This window comes from Loxodonta africana, chromosome 19, assembly GCF_030014295.1.
Source record: "Loxodonta africana isolate mLoxAfr1 chromosome 19, mLoxAfr1.hap2, whole genome shotgun sequence".
Taxonomy (NCBI): domain Eukaryota; kingdom Metazoa; phylum Chordata; class Mammalia; order Proboscidea; family Elephantidae; genus Loxodonta; species Loxodonta africana.
The window spans coordinates 32,510,995-32,533,205 of NC_087360.1; the positions used below are offsets into that span (position 1 = coordinate 32,510,995).

A 22,211-nucleotide genomic window follows, 5' to 3' on the forward strand; every position below is an offset into this window, starting at 1 on the left:
GAGCAGGAGTGGCCGCTACTCGGGTCTCCAAACTCAGCCTGCCTTTTCTTCCCCTGACAGAGGGTCCTTCTCTTTGTGGCCTCGGACGTGGACGCTCTGTGCGCCTGCAAGATCCTTCAGGTGAGTGCCGCGGACCCTCGGACGGAGGGGCCACGGCAAGAGGTGAGCGGAATAGAGAGGACCTCCCCCAACCCCCAGATGAGGACAGAGGCTGAGGTAGGGGCTTGAGCAGTCACAACTGAAGACTGAGGTCACTGCCCTGACTGGATGGTGAGGGGTGGGTTAGAGGAGGATTAGGCAAAAGGCAGGATGACTAGTTAATATTTTTTGCAGTAACCCAGGCAAATATGGTTGCATTTGGGTGAAACGTAAGATTTAGACTTCTGGTGGCCTATGAAATGTGGGAGTTTGAGGGAGACAAATCTGTGACAGCTGAGGGCATGGTGGGGTCATAAGTGATGCTGGAAATACAGGACCTCTGGTCGATTGAAAAATATCATTAGTTCAGTCTTGTTTTGAACATAGTGGGACATTTACATTGAGCTTTGGTCAGGTTCTTAGGTCAGGATCTTATCAGAAGACCTGGAAGTAAGATTGGATTTTCCTCCAATGTATTACTTTGAAAATTTTCAAACATTCATTAGAGTTGACACAGTGAACACTCGTATCCTTACCACCAAGTTTCTCCCGTTAACATTTTACTAACCTTGCTTTGGAGTCTCTGGTTGGTGCAAACCACCGAACGTACAGATTCTAACCAAAAGGTTGGCAGTTCGAGTTCACCCAGAAGAGCTTCGGAAAAAAGGCCCTGGTGACCTATTTCCAAAAATCTAGCCACCGAAAACCCTATGGTGCACAGTTCTACTCTGATGCATGTGGGGTTGCCATGAGTCGGAAGCTACTTGATGGCAACTGGTTTTAACCTTGCTTAATCATCTGTCTTCCATCTCTCCACCAGCTATCTTTTTTTTTTTTTTTTTCTCTTGGTACATTTTCAAAGTAAATTGCAGACATTCTAAATAGCAGGGTTTCAAAACACCTTTTCCTCAGGCCTTGTTCCAGTGTGACCATGTGCAGTACACCCTGGTTCCAGTTTCTGGGTGGCAAGAACTTGAAACTGCATTTCTTGAGCATAAAGAGCAGGTATGTAAGATGCGTTTTGGAATAATTAGCCTTCATTACTCCATAGTAATTTCTTAACCCTTAGCATTCTTTCTAATTCCATAATAGATTGAGTGTATATGTAAGTGTAAACTTTATTAAGCAAAGTGGAAGAGAAAAACATAATATGTATACTAGTAACTTACCCTTAAGTTGTGGAGGCAAAATTGACCCCCCCCCCAAAAAAAAGAAAAGGACGGTAAATATGGACAGCAGAAATTTTATTGTTAGGAACATGGAATTTAATAGTGTTTAATTTGGCCTAACTAAAACTATTTTACGATATACTGCTATCTTATATTATCTGTCCAAATAAATGTATCCCAGGTTCCAATTTGAAATCCAGGAACATATCTTCCTCCTCAGAGTCCTGGTGGTGCAGTGGTTAAGAACTCGGCTGGTAACCAAAAGGTTGGCAGTTCAAACCCATACTGCTCCTTCGGAAACTCTATGGGGCAGTTCTACTCTGTCCTATAGGGCGGCTGTGAGTCAGAATCAACTTGATGGCAACAGGTATCTTCATCCTCCATAATTTAAACAGTAGAGGCCAGGACTGCTTCTACCTCTGCATGGGGCCACAAGGAGAGATGTGACATCTTGGGCCACACAGGGAAGGGCTGGGGTGTGGAAGAAGGACCATGGTGTCCCTGGCCACAGGTGAGACTGCTCTGACAGAGATAAATCCTAGCCTGGAGTTCCTGTCATCATGTGAGGGAACTTTGCCAGTGTGATACTCGTAAGAAAATGATTTCTATAATGATAGGGTGTCATACCAAAAAAACCAAACCAAACCCACTGCTGTGAAGTTGATTCCTACTCACAGCAACTCCATAGGGTTTATATCTTAGGCTGGGTTCTCTAGAGAAGCAAAACCAGTAAAGCATGTAAATACGTAGAGATTTATATCAAGGAAATGGCCCACGTGGTTGTAGAAGCTAGAACATTCCAAGTCTTTGGGTCACACTGGAGGCTTCTCCTGATTCACGTAGCCACAGGGGCTGACAAACCCAAGGTAGGTTAGGTCAGAGAGCAGGGCTCTTGCTCACGGGCTGAGAAGACCAGTGAATCCCAAGATTGACAGGCGAGACAGCAGGTAAGCTGCTAGCCCAGGTCCCAAGAACCAGAGGTCAGACAAACAGGGGCCAGCCACAGGATCCAGAGCAAGCAAAAATCAGCAAGACTTGCCAGAAAATCCACCTATATTGGATGCAGGCCACACCCCAAGGCAACTCCCTTTCAACTGATTGGCTACTCACAGCAGATCCCATCATGGAGGTGATCCCATTATATCAGATCTCACATGGAAGTGATCACGTCGTCATAAGATTGCCAAACTACATCATAACTGCCAAACCATTGAGAATGATGACCCAGCCAAGTTGACGCACAACCTTAACAATCATAGTTTCCAAGGCTGTAAATCTTTATGGAAGCAGACTGCCACATCTTTCTCCCACAGACCTTTTGGTTAGCAGTCAGGTGCTTTCACCACTGTACCACTAGGGTGTAATAGAAGACTTAAATTTAGGTGCCCAAGATTATTAAAAATTTAAACCTCTCCCTGGCGAGGCAGGAGCCCTGGTGGCCCAACCATTAAGTGCTCGGCTGCTAACCGAAAAGTCAGTGATTCAAACTCACCAAGCGCTCCACAGGAGAAAAGACGAGGTGATCTACTCCCGTAAATTTTATAGCCTAGGAAGCCCTATGGGACAGTTCTACTCTGTCACATGGGGTCGCTATAGGTCAGAATCAACTTGACAGCACCCAACAACAACAACCTGGTGATGCAGTCCAGCACAATGACTACAAGATCTGGGGAGACCCATTACATGTTTATGGCCTGGTTACACACTCTCACATTAGTTTCTTGACCCTGTGCATGAGACTTGGGCTCACTGAGCTTCCGTATGCACCTCTGGGGAGCAGGACCTACCTCATGGCGTTCTTATGAAGATAAAATGAAGGAGTCTGTCAGCGCTCAGCACAGGACCGGGGTGGCTATTCTCAGAGCCCCTCCCAGTGAGGGCTTTGCCTAGTGTTGGGGGCTTGATGTGTCTCAGCAGACGAACTTGAAGGCCTGGTGCAGAGAAGGTGAAGGGCCTCCTCAATGAGCTTACTTTACACTGTGTCTATTCTTTTTTTTTTTTTCAGTTCCATTGTTTTATCCTCATAAACTGTGGAGCTAATATAGACCTATTGGATATCCTTCAACCTGATGAAGACACTATATTCTTTGTGTGTGACACCCACAGGCCAGTCAACATCGTGAATGTGTACAACGATACCCAGGTAACCAGGCCTTTGGGGCCCATACCCTGGGCTTGGTATTAGTCCCTACCCTTTCAGTATTCTTCATCAACCTGTCTGTACCTTTTTATGCTGTGCGTGTATCCGTCTCCCCGGTGGGAGTGTCCACAACCTAAGGACAAGGACCTGGTCTTGTCCGTCTTTGGTGACAAACATGGCACCTAACCTGCGGGAGTGCTCAGAATGTGTTTGTGGAATTTGCTTGACCTGGGAGGTGTTGGGGCCAGAACCCCACACTGGGTCTGCCCTTGGCGCTCAGACCCAGCCCGGTCCCATTTAATATCAGGGGACCTTGGAGGTGATTCCCTGTAAGAAGGGCCAAGACCAGCCTTGCCCACCTGAGGGGTCATGTGAGGACCAGCAAGGGAGCTGGTGTGAGAGGTCCTGGTTACCCTAAAACAGCTCTGCTGCTCTAACTCTTGGGCCTCTGGGCAGTGAGCAGGGAGCCCAGTGCAGAGCAGCCACATCACCAGCCTCCCACCCACATTCACCAAGTGTCAGGCCTCGGGTTCTCATGGAAGAACTCCTCTAAGAGAAATCAGCCCAGAATTGCTTCTAGAGACGGGTGTTTTATTCAGTTAGGGCTTGCACGTCTTCATGCCCGCCATCATAGACCAGGTTGTGGCTGTTCATTTTGTTGGCTTGGTGTATGGCATGAGAGAGAGCTTTTATTTTTTTTCCAGATTTAAATGACTGCAGGTGGTTTTCAAAAATTTGTTTTCATAATTCCTGGATACAGTGTGGTGCAAAACTGACACCTCACTGAGTGGAAATGAACACAAAAGGAAAATGCCTGAGAAGTCTGGAACTCTTCTCAAACAGGTAGCTGTCTGCAGGTACAGAAAGCTTACCAGTCAGCCAACCAGGAAATGATAAGATTCTGTAGGGGAAAAATACATCTTGATGAATAGTTTTTCTGTTGAGCAGAGACTCAATTTATTATTTGTCTTAAACTTAGATCAAGCTACTTATCAAACAAGATGATGACCTTGAAGTTCCAGCCTATGATGACATCTTCCGGGATGAAGCGGAGGATGAAGACCATTCAGGAAATGAAAGTGATGGCTCGGAGCCTTCTGAGAAGCGCACCCGGTTAGAAGAGGTGTGTTTGGCCTCAACGCAGCAGTCAGGAGGTCAGGGGTCAGTCCCTGCTGGGGCCTGCCTGGGCCCAGGCATAACTCGGGGGCAGCGGGTATAGTGCAGAGTAGTGGAGGCACCAGTGTGGGACTGAAGGACGCTGCCATTCCCTCACTATGTGGCCTTGAGCAGATCACCGAATATCACTGAGCCACAGCGTCTCTTCTGTATAGTAGACTCCCGTCAGATGAAATTAAATGTAGGAAAACCCAGTTCTATGCCTAGAGAGAAAACATTTTTGAAAAAGTGATAAAGAGAAACTACCACTCCACTTAGGAAGTGCTGGCTGTGAAGTGACTGAGAAGGGGCATGTGGCCACAGCCGTTGGCCAAGTTCCACCCCAGATGGTCTCTCAAGGGGAAACATCTTGTGTGTAAAGATGGGAGTGGTTTGTGCCACACGGGCCTTGGGTCCTAACTGCTCGCCGACCTGGGGCTCGGCCTATAGAAGGGCCCTGCCAAACCCTGGCCACTGCTGCTGGAGGTAAAATTGCAGGTGGGAAGCCATTCTTCTTTTGAATGGCAGGAGATCTTTTATCCTAGTGTTCATTATTGATGTCGAAGGAGCTACCTGCCCTGCTGGCTCCCAATCCTTGGTACGGAACATGTTTTTTTTTAATATTTTGTTTTCAGTGAAGGTTTACGCAGCAGGTTAGAGTTCCATTCAACAATTTCTACACAAATTGTTCCTTGACATCGGTTACATTCTTCACAATGCGTGAACATTCTAGTTATTTCCATTCTAGTTGTACCATTTCCATTAATCTAGTTTCTCTGCCCCCTTACATTCTCATCTTTGTTTTAAAGCAATTGTTGACCGTTTGATCTCATGTAGGTGATTTTTTATAGGAGTACAGTACTTCTGGGTGATATTCATTATTTTTTAATCAATCTGTTTTTTAGCTACAAGATGACCTCGGGTTAGTTTCAGTTCAAGGTTTAGAGTACCTTATGGCAATAGTCTCAGGGAGTCCTCCAGTCTCAAACAGTCTAATAGGTCTGGTTCCCCCTCATTCTATCAGGATCCATCTATTGTGGCCCTGATTAGATTGGTTGGTAGTGGTAGCCAGGCACCATCTAGTTCTGGTCGCAGGGTAGATGTGGCCATAGTTTGTGTAGACTATTTGTCCTATAGACTAGTTTCCTTTGAGTCTTTGGTTTCCTTCTTTGTCTTTTGCTCTGGATGAGTAGAGACCAATAGTTGTATCTTAGATGGCCACTTGCAAGCTTTTAAGACCCCAGACACTACTCGCCAAACTAGTACATAGAATGTAACTTTATGAACTATGTTATGTCAGTTGATCAAGATGTTCCATGAGACTCTGATCCTATCCTTCAAACCCTGTAAACCAATCCCGCGAGGTATTCAATTATGTCAGAAATATCCGTAACTGCCATCACGTGTGTATGTCCGTATGTATGTATCTCTGTGAACTGGTCCAAGGCGAGTGAGTGGCTTGCCCCAGGTCACGTGGTGGTGGATGGCAATGGAGAGGTGTAGGGGCCTCAGCTGGAGACTAGCCTGGGGCAGGTGCTTAGTAAACAGTCCCTCCCTTCTCTCCATGGTATCCCGGCCAGTATCTAGGAGCAGACTGCACTCAGGCACAGGATGACCCAGGTTTCTCCTCAGGGGTCTGAGGCCAGTAGCCTCTGCCAAATCAGAACCTTCTCAGGCTGTGAGGATAAATCCCTGGCATTTTGTTCTCTTTGCCCCTGTGCCAGGAAGTGATGGAGCAAACCATGAAGAGGAGGCAGCGAAGAGCGTGGGAGGCCCGGAGGTGAGCATCAAGCAGCACACCCACAGCCAGGAGCAGCACCCCAGTGGCCAGGAGCCCGCCCTTCCTGAGGGACTGTGGTACTGCCCACACTTGTATATTCCCAGGAGGCTGTGCATTTTTTTCCATTTTGAGTAATTTAGTGTTAAACACAGAGCCAGGGGCTCTAGGACTGAGCATGGGGCCCCTGCCTAGAGAAGGTTCTGGGTCACCTTCTCTACCCATGAGTGGTAGGCCTGGCCCACATGTCTCACAAATATGAGCCATCTGTTAGGGGTGGTGGCCCCTGATTTTCATTTTTATGAAGTTTCCCAAATGTAGATACTTTTATCTAAAACTGTTTATGAAGGAAATAGATGCCAATTGTGTAGAACTTTTCATAGAAACCTATGAAAAGAAAACTAAGCTATCCATAATTCCACTTCTTCTTGCAAATTGTAAAATTGGAGTGCTTTAAAGTAAAAACATTAGAAAGATTATTCCAGTTTGAGATGAATGTACAGCACTGCCCTTAAGCTGGGTCCTGGGGGAATTCCTTGCCAAGTCCAGTCTTTGGCATTCTTGCTGGGCCGCCCTGTTGCTCAGAACGACTCCGTGTTGTTTCAGCTATGGGCATGCACTCCTGCAGCATGAAGGGAAGGCCACACCTCATGAGAGTGGATGAGCCCAGACCGCAGACCCACAGTTCCCGGCAGGAAACTCCCCTTAGTACTTATGTCTCAGAGTGCCTGGAGATGGACATGCCACCAGGCCTCTGCGTATGTTCTCAGTAGGCAAACAGGATGGCCCATTTCTTGTTAATACTTCTCCTTATCTTTGTGTGGACAGTGTAAAAACATTTCAAGAAGTGAAGGAGAAAAAATGTAAAAATAATTCATGATGTTCCTACCTAAGGCAAAGAGATTTTCTCCTCCTGGGTTATCCATCCTTGCACATTTTTGCATAATCACAATGTGCATCTAATTTTGCATTTTCCGTTTAACTATTTTACATAGTTCTTAACTGGCAATGCCCCTTCTTTCTGAACTGTAGGTTACTTCCAATATTTTGTCATCACAGAAGGCTGCAATGAATAATTCTGCACATACCAAGTTTTGTCTAGACTTGTTCCTTTGAATTTTTGTCTTGGGATTCTGGGATTATACCATTTTACACAGCCACAAGTTGTGTGTGTCAGTTTCACTGTACCTTCCCAATGTTGTAAATACACATTCTGCCAAAGAGTCAATAAGTGAAAAAATGGTTATTGTCAGTAGCCGTTGAGTTGATTCCAAGCCATGACAATCCCATGTGTTACAGAGTAGACCTGTGCCCCACAGGATTTTCTTGGCTCTAATCCTAACAGAGGAGTCCCCAGGTGGGGTGGCGCAAACAGCCTGCTTCTAAATGGTCACAGCCTTGAAAAACCTATGGGGCAGTTCTACTCTGCACACACAGGGTTGCCATGAGTCGAAATCGATGCAGCGACAACTAGCAACAACAATCTTAAGGGAAAAGATCACCAGGCCTATCTTGCACAGTATCGCTGAGTGGGTTTGAATCATCAGCCTTTATGTTAGCGATCAAGCACAAACGGTTTGTACTACCCAGGGACCAAAAGAGTAGTACTATGATTTAATTTGCATTTCTTTGAATACTCTCAAGTTTTAACATTTATGCAAATATTATGCTTACTGCATTGCTTCCTGTCGAATGTATACATCTTATATCATTACAGAAGAGAAATCCTCTTTGACTATGAGCAGTACGAATACCATGGGACATCAGTAAGTATGAATATGTACAGTTCACCCTAAAATTCTAATTCTAGGGATTGTTGCTGTTGTTGTTGTTAGTTGCTGTCGAGTCAGTTCCGACTCATAGCAACCTTTTGTACGACAGAACAAAACACTGCCCAGTCCTATACCATCTTCATAATTGTTGCTATGTTTGAGCCCATTGTTGCAGCCACTGTGTCAGTCCATCTCATTGAGGGTCTTCCTTTTTTTTCTGACCCTCTAAGCGTGATGTCCTTCTCCAGGGACTGGTCTTTCCTGATAACATGTCTAAAGTACGTGAGACAAAGTCTCGCCATCCTCACTTCCAAGAAGCGCTCTAGCTGTACTTCTTCAAAGACAGACTTGTGCATTCTTCTGATAGTCCATTCAATTTTCTTTGCTAACACCATAATTCAAAAGCATCAATTCTTCAGTCTCTGGGGTAAATTTCCTAAAACATGAGGAATGAGCATAGGTTTTAGAGCCACAAAAGCCTGTTTGAATTCTAGCTTCACAACTTTCTACTGTGTGACCTTGGGCAAGTGCTGTAGCCTCTCTGAGCCTAAACTCCTCCCCCATAAAATGAACAGAATAGTCCTTATTTCAGAGACAATTGTTACAATGGGCCCTAGCACCCAGTAGGTGCTCAAAAAAGAAACTTCTGTTGTTTTTGCTTATGGTGACCGCGCATGTACAAAGTAGAACTACGCTCCATAGGGTTTTCAAGGCTGCGACCATTTGGAAGCAGATCACCAGGCCTTTCCTCCAAGGCGCCTTCGGTTAGTAGTTGAGCACTTACCCTTGTGGGCCACCCAGGGGAGTCGAAATAGACTCAATGGTAACTGGTTTGGTTTTTAGTTGATTATTTTTACTTATCAAACAGACTTACTTACCACAACTGACAAAGCCTGTATCAGTCTCTGTGCAAGAAAATAAAACTCTACATGTGCAACGGCACATGGTGTGTGAATCTTCTAGAATAGGATTTAGTTTAGAAAACCTACTTGTAGTTGACCCAGTTAATGCTGAGCATAGCTCAAGGACTTAAGTAGCCCTAGGAAATAGGTTTCCAATAAAACATCCTGCGTTTAGTCTTAGCGCCATTTGTCCAGTGTTCCACTGTCCTGTGAAGGATCATCCATTTGCCCTGGATGCTTCAGACTTCAGAGTCTTCCCATCAGACACTGATCCCCATCGCAGACTACTACCAACACTCGGACCCTCTGCTCACAGGGAGTGAAATGCTTTCATGTGGACAGCCCTGTTAGGAAGACCTTCACTAGGGGTCCCAAGACCCCTTCCACCTCTGATACTCAGATAACTGAAACCAGGGCCCTGCCTGGCCTGGCCTGGCCTTCCTGGGAGTGTGTGCCAGGCCATCAGCCAGCCAGCAGGAGAGCACAGGCAGTGGGGTCACCCAGACTCAACACATCACCGAGGGACCAAGCAGCTGTGGACAAAGGCCTCAGCCCAATGCTGAACAGGGCTGCCCTTCCTGCAGTGCACTGTCCTCCCTGGCTGCTCATGTTGACTTTTTAACTAGCAGAGGAGAGCGTGCACGTCAGTTCAGTTACTTAGTCTTATTCTCCTCGGGCTGGTGAACCCTTGTTCCCCACATTGGGCTGGGATTTGCCTGGCGCCCTGACTGGGCAGAGCCCCAGCATGTGCCCCTCTGCAAGTGTGGCTGTCCTTGGCCTCAGGCTTCTCTGCTCTTTTGCAGTCGGCCATGGTGATGTTCGACTTGGCATGGATGATGTCCAAAGACCTGAATGACATGCTGTGGTACGTAGTCCCCTTGCCAGTGTTTGTATGTGGAGTCTTGCCACCCAGTCGAGGTCAGTGCCCTGTGGGGCTTCCTCCTCTGGGCAGCTCTGTCCTGCAGTGGGAACAGGGTCCTGGAGAAAGGCATCACCAATATGCCACCCTTGTCCCTACCAGGAACTCCAGACACAGCCCCTTTCTGGGAGTGCACACAGCTCTGGTTTTCTCCCTAATTGTGTAGTTCTAGGCTGCATCCCACAAACTTACAGGACAAGGAACACCACAGAGCACAGAGGGCATGTGGCTGGATCAGAAGATAGGGCTCAGATGCTGCTCCCCACCTTTCCACTCCTGCCCCGCAGCCTTTCTGCTTGTTAAATTTGGACAACAGAACGAATATGGGATTTAAATGAGGCAGCCTCCCAGGCATCTCTGTAAAAGTGGTAGCATCTGATCCATGCATAACTGCCTGCCTCCTGAGTTTGCAGTGCAGGCTGCGTGCAGACTCACTCCACACCCTGGAGCATTGCACACGGGAAGAAGCCATTTGCCAGGCACTATGAACACAGGTGACTCTCGAAACGGGAGATGAGAACATAGGTTCTGGCCTGGCTCCACCACCTACTGCCCTATGACCGCAGCCCTCTGCTCTGGGCCCTGGCTCACTCTTCTGTGAGTCGGTAGTCTGCTGAGGTCTTCCAGCTCTGAGGGCCCATGGTGGAGATAACAGGCTGCACCGAGTCAGGTCCTTGGGCCAGCAGGACCCGACCAGCAGCTGAGGAGGGAGTTGCTGGTGGGTCCTCTGGGGTGCTGGTGTAGGAGTCACTGCTGCAATGTACATGATTGGGCTGGGGGTGCTGTGTCACAGGTCGCTGGCCCTCTCAGCTCTCGTCTCTGTGCTCAGAGTTGGGCACCTGGCTGTGTACTCAACCCTCTCAGCATCGGGTCTCCTCCCATGGCATGGAAGTGACGGTCCCCAGGTCAGGTTTGGGGCACGCATCCGAGGCCCCGCAGTAAGGTTGGGTGGGAGTCTGTAGCAGTAGCATGGGCCTGTGACCACCACTGATTGCGTCAGGCGCCCCCATCACTAGTATGCACCTACTGTGTATTCAGTGACCCTTGAAAGCCTTCCACTAGAAGCTTGCACCCTTCAAATGCTTTCAGAAAACTCCAGAAACAGCACAAGAACGAATGCAAAATGACACAATACGAAACACAGATAAGGAGAGATCAGAACGAGGTGGGGCAGTCAGAGAAGATGCCCCCCAGAATCAAGTTGCTCCAGGAGATGTGGACGGGAGTCCTTGGGCACCCTGTCCTCCCCTTAGATTAGCTTTCCGTAGCTTCCCGGAAGTCCATCCATCTGTCCAGACACCCGGCAGATGTGTTAAACTGCCTCACTGCTGGCGGAGTGCCCTCTGCAGGCTATACTGCTCAGGCCAGGGCTGTTCTCAGCTCAGAGACTCACAGAGAGCACACAGTGTGACGGATCACACCTGTGACACAGGTCACACTTACTGTGGGCTGATGGTAATCCTGGGGAGGTCAGGTCCCAGCCTGGATCTCCGTTTCTTATTGAGAAAAGAAGAGGTTGGAAACAGTGACCTTTGAAGGCTCTAAAGGGGCCTAAAAGGTTTGCCATTCTATGTCCCTGACATGAGTCGGAAGGACAAGTAGGTAGGTATAACTAGGGTCTGTTAGGTTCGGGGGGAGGGGGCCGTGAATAGGGTCTATTAGGCTGGGAGTGGCAGGTGGCAAGAGGAGCTCAGAGAGGTGAAAGGATGGGCCAAGGTCATCCGGCACCTGAGCACAGGTGTGTGAGTGCAGTCCTCATTTACCCTGTCCACCCACGGAAGGGAGACTGCCTGTCCCCACTGCTGCCGACATCAGCTCTGGCAATGCTGGCAGGACATTCCATGGATGCCACTCCACCCCCCAGATCCCTACCACACAGCTGGAACAGGCCGACCCCATTGCTTCCCTTCTCCCTCCAGGTGGGCCATCGTGGGACTCACAGACCAGTGGGTTCAAGACAAGATCACCCAGTAAGGACACGGTCCCATGGGGCTTGGGGTGGCTGTCAGTGCTGGGACCGGCTACAGTGCCCACTGGCACTGTCAATGTAGAGCCATACTGAGAACAGGGCTGGCTGTCCTCCTCGTGGGGACTTGGTTGTCACAAGAGGACCTAGTACCAGTGATTCTAGTGAAGTGGTATGGCCTTGGTGGATGCTTCTTCTACCCTTGGAGGGTCCACCAGGTGGAGCCAGAGGTGAGAGGAGGAAACGGCAGTCCTCGTAGCCCTCAGAGCCCTGTTTGTGTGAGTGCTTGCGGCGGGGTGCGGGGTGTGTAGGAGGAGGCAGGAGAGGGGCTGGGGCCCCGAAGGTGCCAGGCCCTGCTGTCCTGCTTGGGAATTTGGGCTGGATCACGAAGGCAAAGGGAAGGCCAGAGGGTTTTGAGGAGGGCTGTGTGAAGCCACCTCTTGTTTTGCCTTTGAGACAAGCTTTGCTGCTCCTCATCTGTGAGAACCAGGGAGCCCAAGCTGCCTTGGGATCCAGATACCTGGGTAGGGGCAGGGGCCTGGACCAGCCATAGGGGGTCTCCTCCCACTTCCTTACTAGGCGGCCCAGCTCCCTCTGGTGGTATCTCGAGGGAAGTCCAAGAGCCTTGGCAGGGGCCTCCACCCAAGATGTTTACCACCTCCTGGGGACCAAGCAGATGTCCCAAGCCTGCGCCTGTAGGCACAGCCCCAGGCCCAGCCTACACTTACCATGGCAGACTCCTCGTGCTGTTTGCAGGGGTCCCCTTCTGCCCGACTCCCCCACCAGTCAAGTCCTGTAGATGGAGGGGGGATAGTCCTGGAGTCCCTTAGATCTGGGCTGCTTCCTGGGCATGTTACCTTGGCACACATACCACCTGGGGGCCTGAGGCCCTTCTCTGCAGGGGTATAGGAGTTTGTGCATAGATTATGTGGGTTTGGAGGCAAGGTGGGGTGTGCAGCACAGACACCATCTCTGGCCACTGGTGGTCACTCAGGTGGGGCACTCCATCACCATCCTTGCCAGTGGCCCTTGGAGGACTGGCCTAATGACACCTTCTCCAGCAGGCTGCCATTCATCGTACTCAGTGGCACCTCGAGGCTCTGTCAGCCTCTGCTTGGGTTAGTGTCACTTTCTCAGGGCCTGTCCCACTTGGTTGTATGGGTGGAGGGTAGGGCCATGACTGCCCCACAGTGAAGACAGCGCAGCTGCTGCCTTGGAGGAGATGCAGAGGCTTGGGGGGGAAGGGAGGAAAGGGACAGGTCTGACTGCTCCCAGGCGGCTGAGTGCAGGTGGCGAGGCTTCCCTAGTCTTACATAGGACCATGTGTGGTGGGCAGCATCCTAAGGTGCGAGGGAGGGAGGGCTGCCCGGTGCAGCTGTGCTTTCTTCCAGAATGAAGTACGTGACTGACGTTGGCATCCTGCAACGCCACGTGTCCAGGCACAACCACCGGAACGAGGACGAGGAGCACACCCTGTCTGTTGACTGCACACGGATCACCTTCGAGTACGAGTATCCTTGTGGCCCGGCCTACAGGCTCAGGCGGGCTTTGCTTTGTCACTCTCCGCAGGGCCCACCCCCACCCTCTGTCTGTCCCCAGAGGACACAGGCATGGGCTTTGCTTGTCAGGGAGCCACTTGTCTGGGTTGTGTGTTGGTGGCTGCCGTGTACCCAGAACAGGCAGCCAGTGGGATGAGAGGCTTTGAGAAGGAGTGGGCCGTGATTGCTCCCCAGGCCAGGATCAAGCACATGGGATACTGACAACAGTCTGCTGTGACCTGGCCTTGTGATCTGGGTCCTAAAGGGCAGAGCCATGTTTCAAGGCCTCATGCTTCTCCAGCCAACACTTACGAAGAGCTCCCTGTGGTGGGTACATGCAGGCCCCACTGTGCAGCATGTCCAGCCAGTTAGGGAAGAAGGAAGCCAACATGTGATTACAAATTACCACATTTCTGTGAGGAAAACATGGGCATTGGTAGTCGCCAGGTGTGCCATTGGGCTGGAGGGCTCAGGAAGAACCCAGGGGGTGGGGAGCACGTTTCAAGTTGGTCTCAGCCCTGTGCCGTGAGGGGAAAGCAGCCCAGGCAGGGGTTGTGGTGATGCAAAGGGCCTGAGATGAGCTTGAGGAAGGGGCTGGAGAGATGATGAGACCCCAGGATCAGAGGGACCAGAGCAAGAACAAGAGGTCTTATGATCCCGAAGCCAGTGGGAGGTGAAGAAGTGACCTGAGTTCAGCTCATGTTTTGTTTTGTTTTTTAAATAATTTTTATCGTGCTTTAAATGAAAGTTTACAAATCAAGTCAGTCTCTCACACAAAAACCCATATACACCTTGCTATATATTGCTACACACTCCCAATTACTCTCCCCCTAATGAGACAGCCTACTCTCTCCCTCCACTCTCTCTTTTCGTGTCCTTTTCGCCAGCTTCTAACCCCCTCCACCCTCTAATCTCCCCTCCAGGCAGGAGATACCAACATAGTCTCAAGTGTCCACCTGATTCAAGAAGTTCACTCCTCACCAGCATCCCTCTCCAACCCATTGTCCAGTCCAATCCATGTCTGAAGAGTTGGCTTTGGGAATGGTTCCTGTCCTGGGCCAACAGAAGGTCTGGGGGCCATGACCACCGGGGTCCTTCCAGTCTCAGTCAGACCATTAAGTCTGGTCTTATGAGAATTTGGGGTCTGCATCCCACTGCTCTCCTGCTCCCTCAGGGGTTCTCTGTTGTGTTCCCTCTCAGGGCAGTCGTCAGTTGTAGCCGAGCACCATCTAGTTCTTCTGGTCTCAGGATGATGTAGTCGCTGGTTCATGTGGCGCTTTCTGTCTCTTGGGCTCGTAACCACCTTGTATCCTTGGTGTTCTTCATTTTCCTTTGATCCAGGTGGGTTGAGAGCAATTGATGCATCTTAGATGGCTGCTTGCTAGCATTTAAGACCCCAGATGCCACTCTTCAAAGTGGGATGCAGAATGTTAATAAATTTTATTGGGCCAATTGACTTCAGCTCGTGTTTTTTAAAAAGTCCCTCTGGCTGCTCAGTGGAGGAGAGGGTAAGGGTGAGGAGACGTGAGAGGCATGGCCAGGGTCTCGCTGCCTCAGCGGGACAACTGGCAGGACAGGCAAGTGCGTAGATGATGATGGAGCTGCCCTGTTCTGCCTTGGATCATCTAGGAAGGAACAAATGTGGATTTGGACAGCTTAGGTTTGAGGGACCTGTGAGTCTGGGAAGAGATATTGGTGGCCATAGGGTGACTGGCTCACGTGGAGAGAGGAACCACCAATGTGGATGCAGGGCCACCGGACACACGTGTCCTGACACATGCACTGGCGGGGAGTGTGTGGCCATGGGAGTGAGCAACAGGCAGAAGGGAAGGAGTCGGAGCTGAGGTCAGGACCCCCTAAGTCCAGGTGCTTTTCAGAAGAGGCCAGGCACGCAGACAGAGTTGGATGGCACACGCAGGACGCACTGCAGCCAGCAGCCCAAGCCAGGCGATGTTTGGTTGTGTCTGGCCATGACCTCTGTCCCTGTAACCGCCATAGGCTCTGAGAACCTCTGTGCCTCAGTTTCCCTGTCACCTGAGGCTAGTCATGTGTGCTTGCCACCTCCCAGGCTCTTTATCTGGATCAAATTAAGCTAATAAAGTTAGAAGCACTCCTATCACGTTTGTGATGGCTGGTTCGCAGGCAAGGCCCCAGCGAGGAAAGGTGAAATGAGCCGATGATCCACTGGGGGCATGACAGATGGGCAGTCCCTGGAGGTGGAGGCTGATACTGCAGAAGTCCTCTGTACAGCCCCAGGTGGGCTTAGAGACGCCACAGTGCTCCTTGACCCCAGCCCCAGCCTCCGCCTGGCCCTCTACCAGCACTGGTCTCTCTACGACAGCCTGTGTAACACGTGCTACACCGCCTCCAGGTTCAAGCTCTGGTCCGTGCACGGCCAAAAGCGGCTCCAGGAGTTCCTGGCAGACATGGGGTGAGTAGCCCACCTCGGCCTGCAGCCCCCCTCACCCCTGCAGCCCTGAGGGAAAAGCCCTCAGCTTTGTTGTGGTGGAATTGGTTGTAAAATACAGCTGATGCCCATTTCCACCTTCAGTTCTTCACCACTGGATCCTAAAATACTAGTGCAAATGCTGAGATGGCTCTTGCCTGGGTGCAGTTGTGTACAGCTGTGACCCTTTCGTGGAGTCCTTTCAGTCCTGTGAGTGTCTTCATGATCTGGATTTAAACCAGATCATCTTGTGATCGAGGACTGCCCTCTTTCTAGTCTTCCACTGAAACAGGTAAAACAGAAGTTTCAATCCATGGACATTTCCTTGAAGGAGAATTTGCGGGAAATGGTTGAAGAATCTGCAAATAAATTTGGGTAAGGACACATTTTTCTGGACTAAGCTTGAAATTTAAGGCTTTCACTTACACCACATTCCTAAAATAATGCAGAAAATAAGAATGGTAAAATCGAGCGTGACCTGAGCCTAAGCACTGTTTGTTTTGTGTTCTCTTTTGGTTAAAAATAGGAGTTCTTAAAATACCCATAGGGTTTAGAGTCCTTAAATCACAGGCTGAAGTCCCTCATTAGAGACGAGGTGGTGTCTCCCACCGTCCTGTTGGCCGGGGCCAGACATAGGTGTGCTTTGCCGACCGGCACCCCTGTGCAGGACTGGGGTTGACTGGCGGCTCTGCAGCCCAGCTGCAAACCCTACCTGGCATGCTGGGTGGTGGCTCTCCCTCTTTTTCCAAAGACGTAGCCAGTACAGGAAAGTGCCTACACACCCTGGTGCTGCAGGCAGTTACTGCACTGTCCCTTGGCCTCTCCAGACTTGAAGGCTGGTGTATCTGGCCCAGTTTATCCTTTTGGCAGGATAATTGTGCGAGAGTATCAGCGGCGCCTGGAATGGCACTAGTGGTGCGTCTGCCAGTCTGGCAGTGAGAGCCACTACCATACCTTCAGGCAGTTTCCATGACAGCAGAAGAGCTGCCCTTGGAGGACACACACACACGCACCCAAGGTGACCATGGTGTTTATTCTTCCCGGGGACAGGATGAAGGACATGCGTGTGCAGACTTTTAGCATTCATTTTGGATTCAAGCATAAATTCCTGGCCAGCGATGTGGTCTTTGCCACAATGTCTCTGATGGAGAGCACCGAGAAGGACAGCTCTGGGACTGACAACTTCACCCAGGCCTTGGACAGTCTTTCCAGGTAGTGGACACAGCATGGTCTGCAGTCCCCTCAGGCCTGCCCCATCCTCGGTTCTCACGCTGACCAGGAAAGCAGGCTGCAGGGGCCACTGAGGCATGTGAGTGGCTGTGTCCTGCACAGAAACTCCTCCTGTGTTAAGTGGGCTACAGCCAGGGTGGCCCAACACTCTTTCTGCTCATCAGTGTTTTGAATATTTGTCACTTTCTCCTGAATCCTTTTCTGCTTTTAAATTTTTCTTCTTTTTCACCTTCTAGATCTCTCTTTTTTTTTTTAATTTATTTTTAATTGTGCCTTAGGTTAAAGTTTAGAGTGCAAATTAGTTTTTCATTCAAAAATTCATACACAAATTGTTTTGTGACGTTGGTTGCAATCCCCACAATATGTTAGCACTCTCCCCCTTTCCCTTTCCACCCTGGATTCTCTGTGTCCGTTTGTCCAGTTTTCCTGCCTTCTTGTCTTTGCTTTTGGGCAGGTGTTGCCCACTTGGTCTCGTATATTTGATTGTTTCTCACACGTGTTACTGTTTGTTTTATAACCTGTTGCTGTCAAGTCAATTCTGACTCATAGTGACCCTACAGGACAGAGTAGAACTGCCCCATAGGGTTTCCAAGGAGCACCTGGTGGATTTGAACTCCAGACCTTTTGTTTAGCAGCGGAGCTCTTAACCACTGTGCCACCAGGGCACCTATTTGTTTTGGCTGAAAGGTGGACTTCAGGAGTGGCTTCAGTTCCAAGTTAGCAGCGTGGCTGGTGCCATAGTCTCAGAGGTATGAGTGTCTGTCCTCCAGTGTCTGTCAGACCATTAAGAGTGGTCTTTTTGTGAGAATTCAAATTTTGTTCTACATTTTTCTCCCACTCTGTCTGGGACCCTCTGTTGTGATCCCTGTCAGAGCGGTCGGTTGAGCATCTTCTCTGTTTTTTGGCTGTTTGTGTATCTTCTTTGGAGAACTGTCTTTTCCAGTCCTTTGCTCATCTATTAATTGGATCATTTGTATCTGTATTATTGAATTGGGATAGTTTTAAAATATTTTAGAAACAAGCCACTTATCAGATAACATGATATAGTGAAACCTGTGAGAGCCAGAACTCGACAGGACTGCCTTGTTTTTCTGGATCTCACAAGTTTTCTGCCTTTGACAGGGTGCAGTCTCCCCATTTTTCTATCCCTCCTTTTAGTGGAAAATACCTCAATTTTACTTCTGACAGGTTTCCACTTTTCACAGCTTCCGGCGTTTGTAGGCTTTACTGTATTTTCTCCCATTCTATGGGTGTCTTTTCAGCTCCTAGATGCTGTCCTTTGAAGCACAAACGTTTTTAATTTTGATAATGTCTAGGTTAGCTATTTTTGTTTGTTTTTTGTGCTTTTGGTGTGAGATCTAAGAAACCATTGCCTAATCCAAAGTCACAAAGACTTATGCCTGTGTTTTTTACTAAGAGTTTTATAAGTTTAGCTCTTACATTTAGGACTGTGATCCATGTGAAGTTAATTTTTGTGTTTGATGTAAAGAAGGGGTCCAACTTCACTGGATGTCATTTGTCCTAACACCACTTGTTGAAATAACTATACTTTCCTCTGAATTGTCTTGGCACCCTTGTTGAAAATTATTTGACCGTGAATATAGGATTTATTTTTGGATTCTCAGTTCTATTCCATTGATCTATATGTCCATCCTTATGCCAGTACCACACTGTTTTAATTACTGTGGCTTTGTAGTAATTTTTGTAACTGAGAGAGATGAGTCCTCCAATTTTCTACTTCTTTTTAAGAATGTTTTGGCTCTTCTGGGTCCCTGGGATTTCCATATGAATTTTAGGGTCAGCTTGTCAATTTCTGCAAACAAGTCAGCTGGGATTTTGATAGGGATTGTGTTGAATCTGTAAATCAACTTGGGGAGTATTGCCATCTTAACAATACTGAGTCTTCTGATCCATAAACATGGATGCCATTCCATTTATTTTGATCTTCTTTAATTTCTGCTCCCAATGTTTTGTAGCTTTCAGGGTATAAACTTTACACTTCTTTTATTAAATTTATTTCTAAGGATTTTATTCTCTCTGATGCTGTTATAAATGGAATTGTTTTCTTAATTTCATTTTTGGTTTGCTCATTGCTAATAGAAATACAATTGATTTTGTATATTGACCTTGTTTCCTGCAACCTTGCTGGACTCGTTTATTATCTCTAGTAGATTTCTAGTGCCTTCCTTAGGATTTTCTACGTACAAGATCATGTCATCTACAAAGTGAGATGATTTTACTTTTTCCTTTCTAATTTGGAGGCCTTTTATTTCATTTTATTGCCTAACTGCCTTGACTAGAACCTCAGTTCCAAACCCAGGGTGTTTCTAACTGTACCTTCTCTATCTTTTTGTTTTTCGTCCCTATCCTGCTCAATTTTCCTTCTATTCTCAGCAGTTTCTCCTTACTGAGGGGCCCAATGTAGAAAGGAGCCCCTGGCAGGTCAGATGAGACGTTCTAAGGCTAGACTACTTTGGCCCCTATTACTTTACTATAACTGCTTAGACTTAACCACAATCCCTTGCACTCACTTGTTCTGTTGTTTTTGTGTGCCATGGAGTCGATTTTGACACACAGAGTCGATTCTGACACACAGTGAACTTCTATGACAGAGTAGAACTGCCCCATTGGGCTTCCTAGGCTGTAATCTTTTTTTTTTTTTGTACTTTAAGTGAAAGTTTACAAATCAAGTCAGTCTCTCACACAAAAATTTATATACACCTTACTGTATACTCCTAGTTGCTCTCCCCCTAATGAGACAGCACACTCCTTCTCTCCACCCTGTATTTCTATGTCCATTCAGCCAGCTTCTGTCCCCCTCTGCCGTCTCATCTCCCCTTCAGACAGGAGCCGCCCACATAGTCTCTTGTATTTACTTGATTCAAGAAGCTCACTCCTCACCAGTACTATTTTCTATCCTATAGTCCAGTCCGATCCCTGTCTGAAGAGTTGGCTTTGGGAATGGCTCCTGTCTTAGGCTAACAGAAGGTCTGGGGACCACGACCTCTGGGGTCCTTCTAGTCTCAGTCAGAGAATTAAGTCTGGTCTTTTTACAAGAATTTAAGGTCTGCATCCCACTGCTATTCTGTTCCCTGTCAGGGCAGGCATCGGTTGTAGCCAGGTACCATGTAGTTCTTCTGATCTCAGGCTGATGTAGTCTCTGATTTAAGTGGCCCTTGCTGTCTCTTGGGCTCATAATTACCTTGTGTCTTTGGTGTTCTTCATTCACCTTTGCTCCAGGTGGTTTGAGACCAATTGATGTATCTTAGATGGCCGCTTGCTAGTGTTTAAGACCCCAGGCACCACTCTCCAAAGGGGGCTGCAGAACGTTTTCTTAATAGATTTTATTATGCCAGTTGACCTAGATATCTGCTGAAACCATGGTCTCCAAGCTCCTGTCCCACCTACGCTGGCCTCTGAAGCATTCGGTTTATTCAGGAAACTTCTTTGCTTTTGGTTTAGTCCAGTAGTGCTGACCTCTCCTGTATTGTGTGTTGTCTTTCCCTTCACCTAAAATAGTTCTTGTCTACTATCTAATTAGTGAATACCCCTCTCCCTCCCTCCCTCTCTACACCCATAACCATCGAAGAATATTTTCTTCTCTATTTAAACTATTTCTTGAGTTCTTATAATAGTGGTCTCATATAGTACTTGTCCTTTTGCAACTAATTTCACTTAGCATAGTGCCTTCCAGATTCCTACATGTTATGAAATGTTTCACGGATTCATCGTTGTTCTTTATTGATGCATCGTATTCCATTGTGTGAATATACCATAATTTATTTATCTGTTCATCTGTTGATGGGCGCCTTGGTTGCTTCCATGTTTTTGCTATTCTAAACCGTGCTTCAGTGAACGTGGGTGTGCATATATCTGTTTGTATGAAGACTCTTATTTCTCTAGGATATATTCCAAGGAGTGGGATTGCTGGATCGTATGGTAGTTCTATTTTCCTAGGCTGTAATCTTTACAGGAGCAGATCACCAGGTCTTTTCTCCCATAGCGCAGCTGGTGGGTTTGAACCACTTACTTTTTGGTTAGCTCCTTGGAAACTCTATGGGGGCAGTTCTACTCTGTCCTGTAGGGTCGCTATGAGTCAGAATCGACTCAACAGCTGGGTTTAGCCAAGTTCTTAACCATTGTGTCACCAGGGCTCCTTTCACTTGCTCTAGGATGGGGCAGAATCCCTCTCAGTTTTAGCCACTGTTCTCAAATTTCCCTGGCGAGATTTCCAGGGAGTATTTGTTGGCTGTTTCCTGGAGTTTTTAGTTGTTCTTAGGTCCTGCTACTTCTCTGCTTTCTCCCACACTGATGCCAACTGTATGCCAGTCTTGTGGCTGGTTGGTGGCGTGTCTTACCTGCTTATATTTTAGGGTGTGTGGTATTATTTTTTTCCCTTATTTTGTTGTAAATATGGGTCTTTGTTTTTTGGTTTTGCAGTCTAGTTGGTCTGCTTGTTTTTACCTAGAAATTTGGGAAGATGCAAAAACGGTACGACCACTGCTGCCACCATCTTCTCAGGATTGGTCAGTTTTGCACAGTGTCTATTGATTAATCGATTTCCTGCTGTGACAAGGAATATTCATCTCGCTCCTATTCTTCTTCCCCTTCTACTGGGACACTAGTATCACTATTTTTAGCTCCTTTATAACTTTGGAAACCCTGGTGGCATAGTGGTTAAATGCTATAGCTGCTAACCAAACAGTCAGCAGTTCGAATCCACCAGGCACTCCTTGGAAACTCTATGGGTCAGTTCTACTCTGTCCCATAGGGTCACTATGAGTCGGAATCAATTCAGTGGCAATGGGTTTGGTTTTGGTTTTTTATAACTTTAACATACTTACATCTTGTTCTATCATCAATGTCTCTTGTCTTCCTCCTTTGTAAGAAAAGGATATTAGCATCCCCAACTCTCCTACCGCAGACCTCCCAGTTTCTGAAATCTGTGCTTTCACATTTTCAAAGTTGGTAGCACTTAATCATGGGTCAGATAGTAGGATGTAAATTGTCTCATCTTTGGCTATAGGTTGATTCTAAAAGATGAAAATCAGTAAATAGT

The 22,211-nt window shown here is 47.9% G+C and overlaps 1 protein-coding gene across 1 annotated transcript in view; it reads left to right on the top strand.

Moving 5' to 3' along the window:
* CDC45 (cell division cycle 45) overlaps nt 1–22,211 on the top strand; it is a 36,681-nt gene that overhangs the window by 885 nt on the left and 13,585 nt on the right. The window contains exons 2-13 of the mRNA XM_064272543.1: nt 61–120; nt 1,051–1,143; nt 3,313–3,450; nt 4,427–4,570; nt 6,327–6,382; nt 8,097–8,145; nt 9,857–9,918; nt 11,892–11,942; nt 13,330–13,449; nt 15,776–15,907; nt 16,199–16,297; nt 16,973–17,134. Of these exons, the coding sequence (XP_064128613.1) occupies nt 61–120; nt 1,051–1,143; nt 3,313–3,450; nt 4,427–4,570; nt 6,327–6,382; nt 8,097–8,145; nt 9,857–9,918; nt 11,892–11,942; nt 13,330–13,449; nt 15,776–15,907; nt 16,199–16,297; nt 16,973–17,134 (1,166 nt within the window). The remainder of the gene's footprint in view (nt 1–60; nt 121–1,050; nt 1,144–3,312; nt 3,451–4,426; nt 4,571–6,326; nt 6,383–8,096; nt 8,146–9,856; nt 9,919–11,891; nt 11,943–13,329; nt 13,450–15,775; nt 15,908–16,198; nt 16,298–16,972; nt 17,135–22,211) is intronic.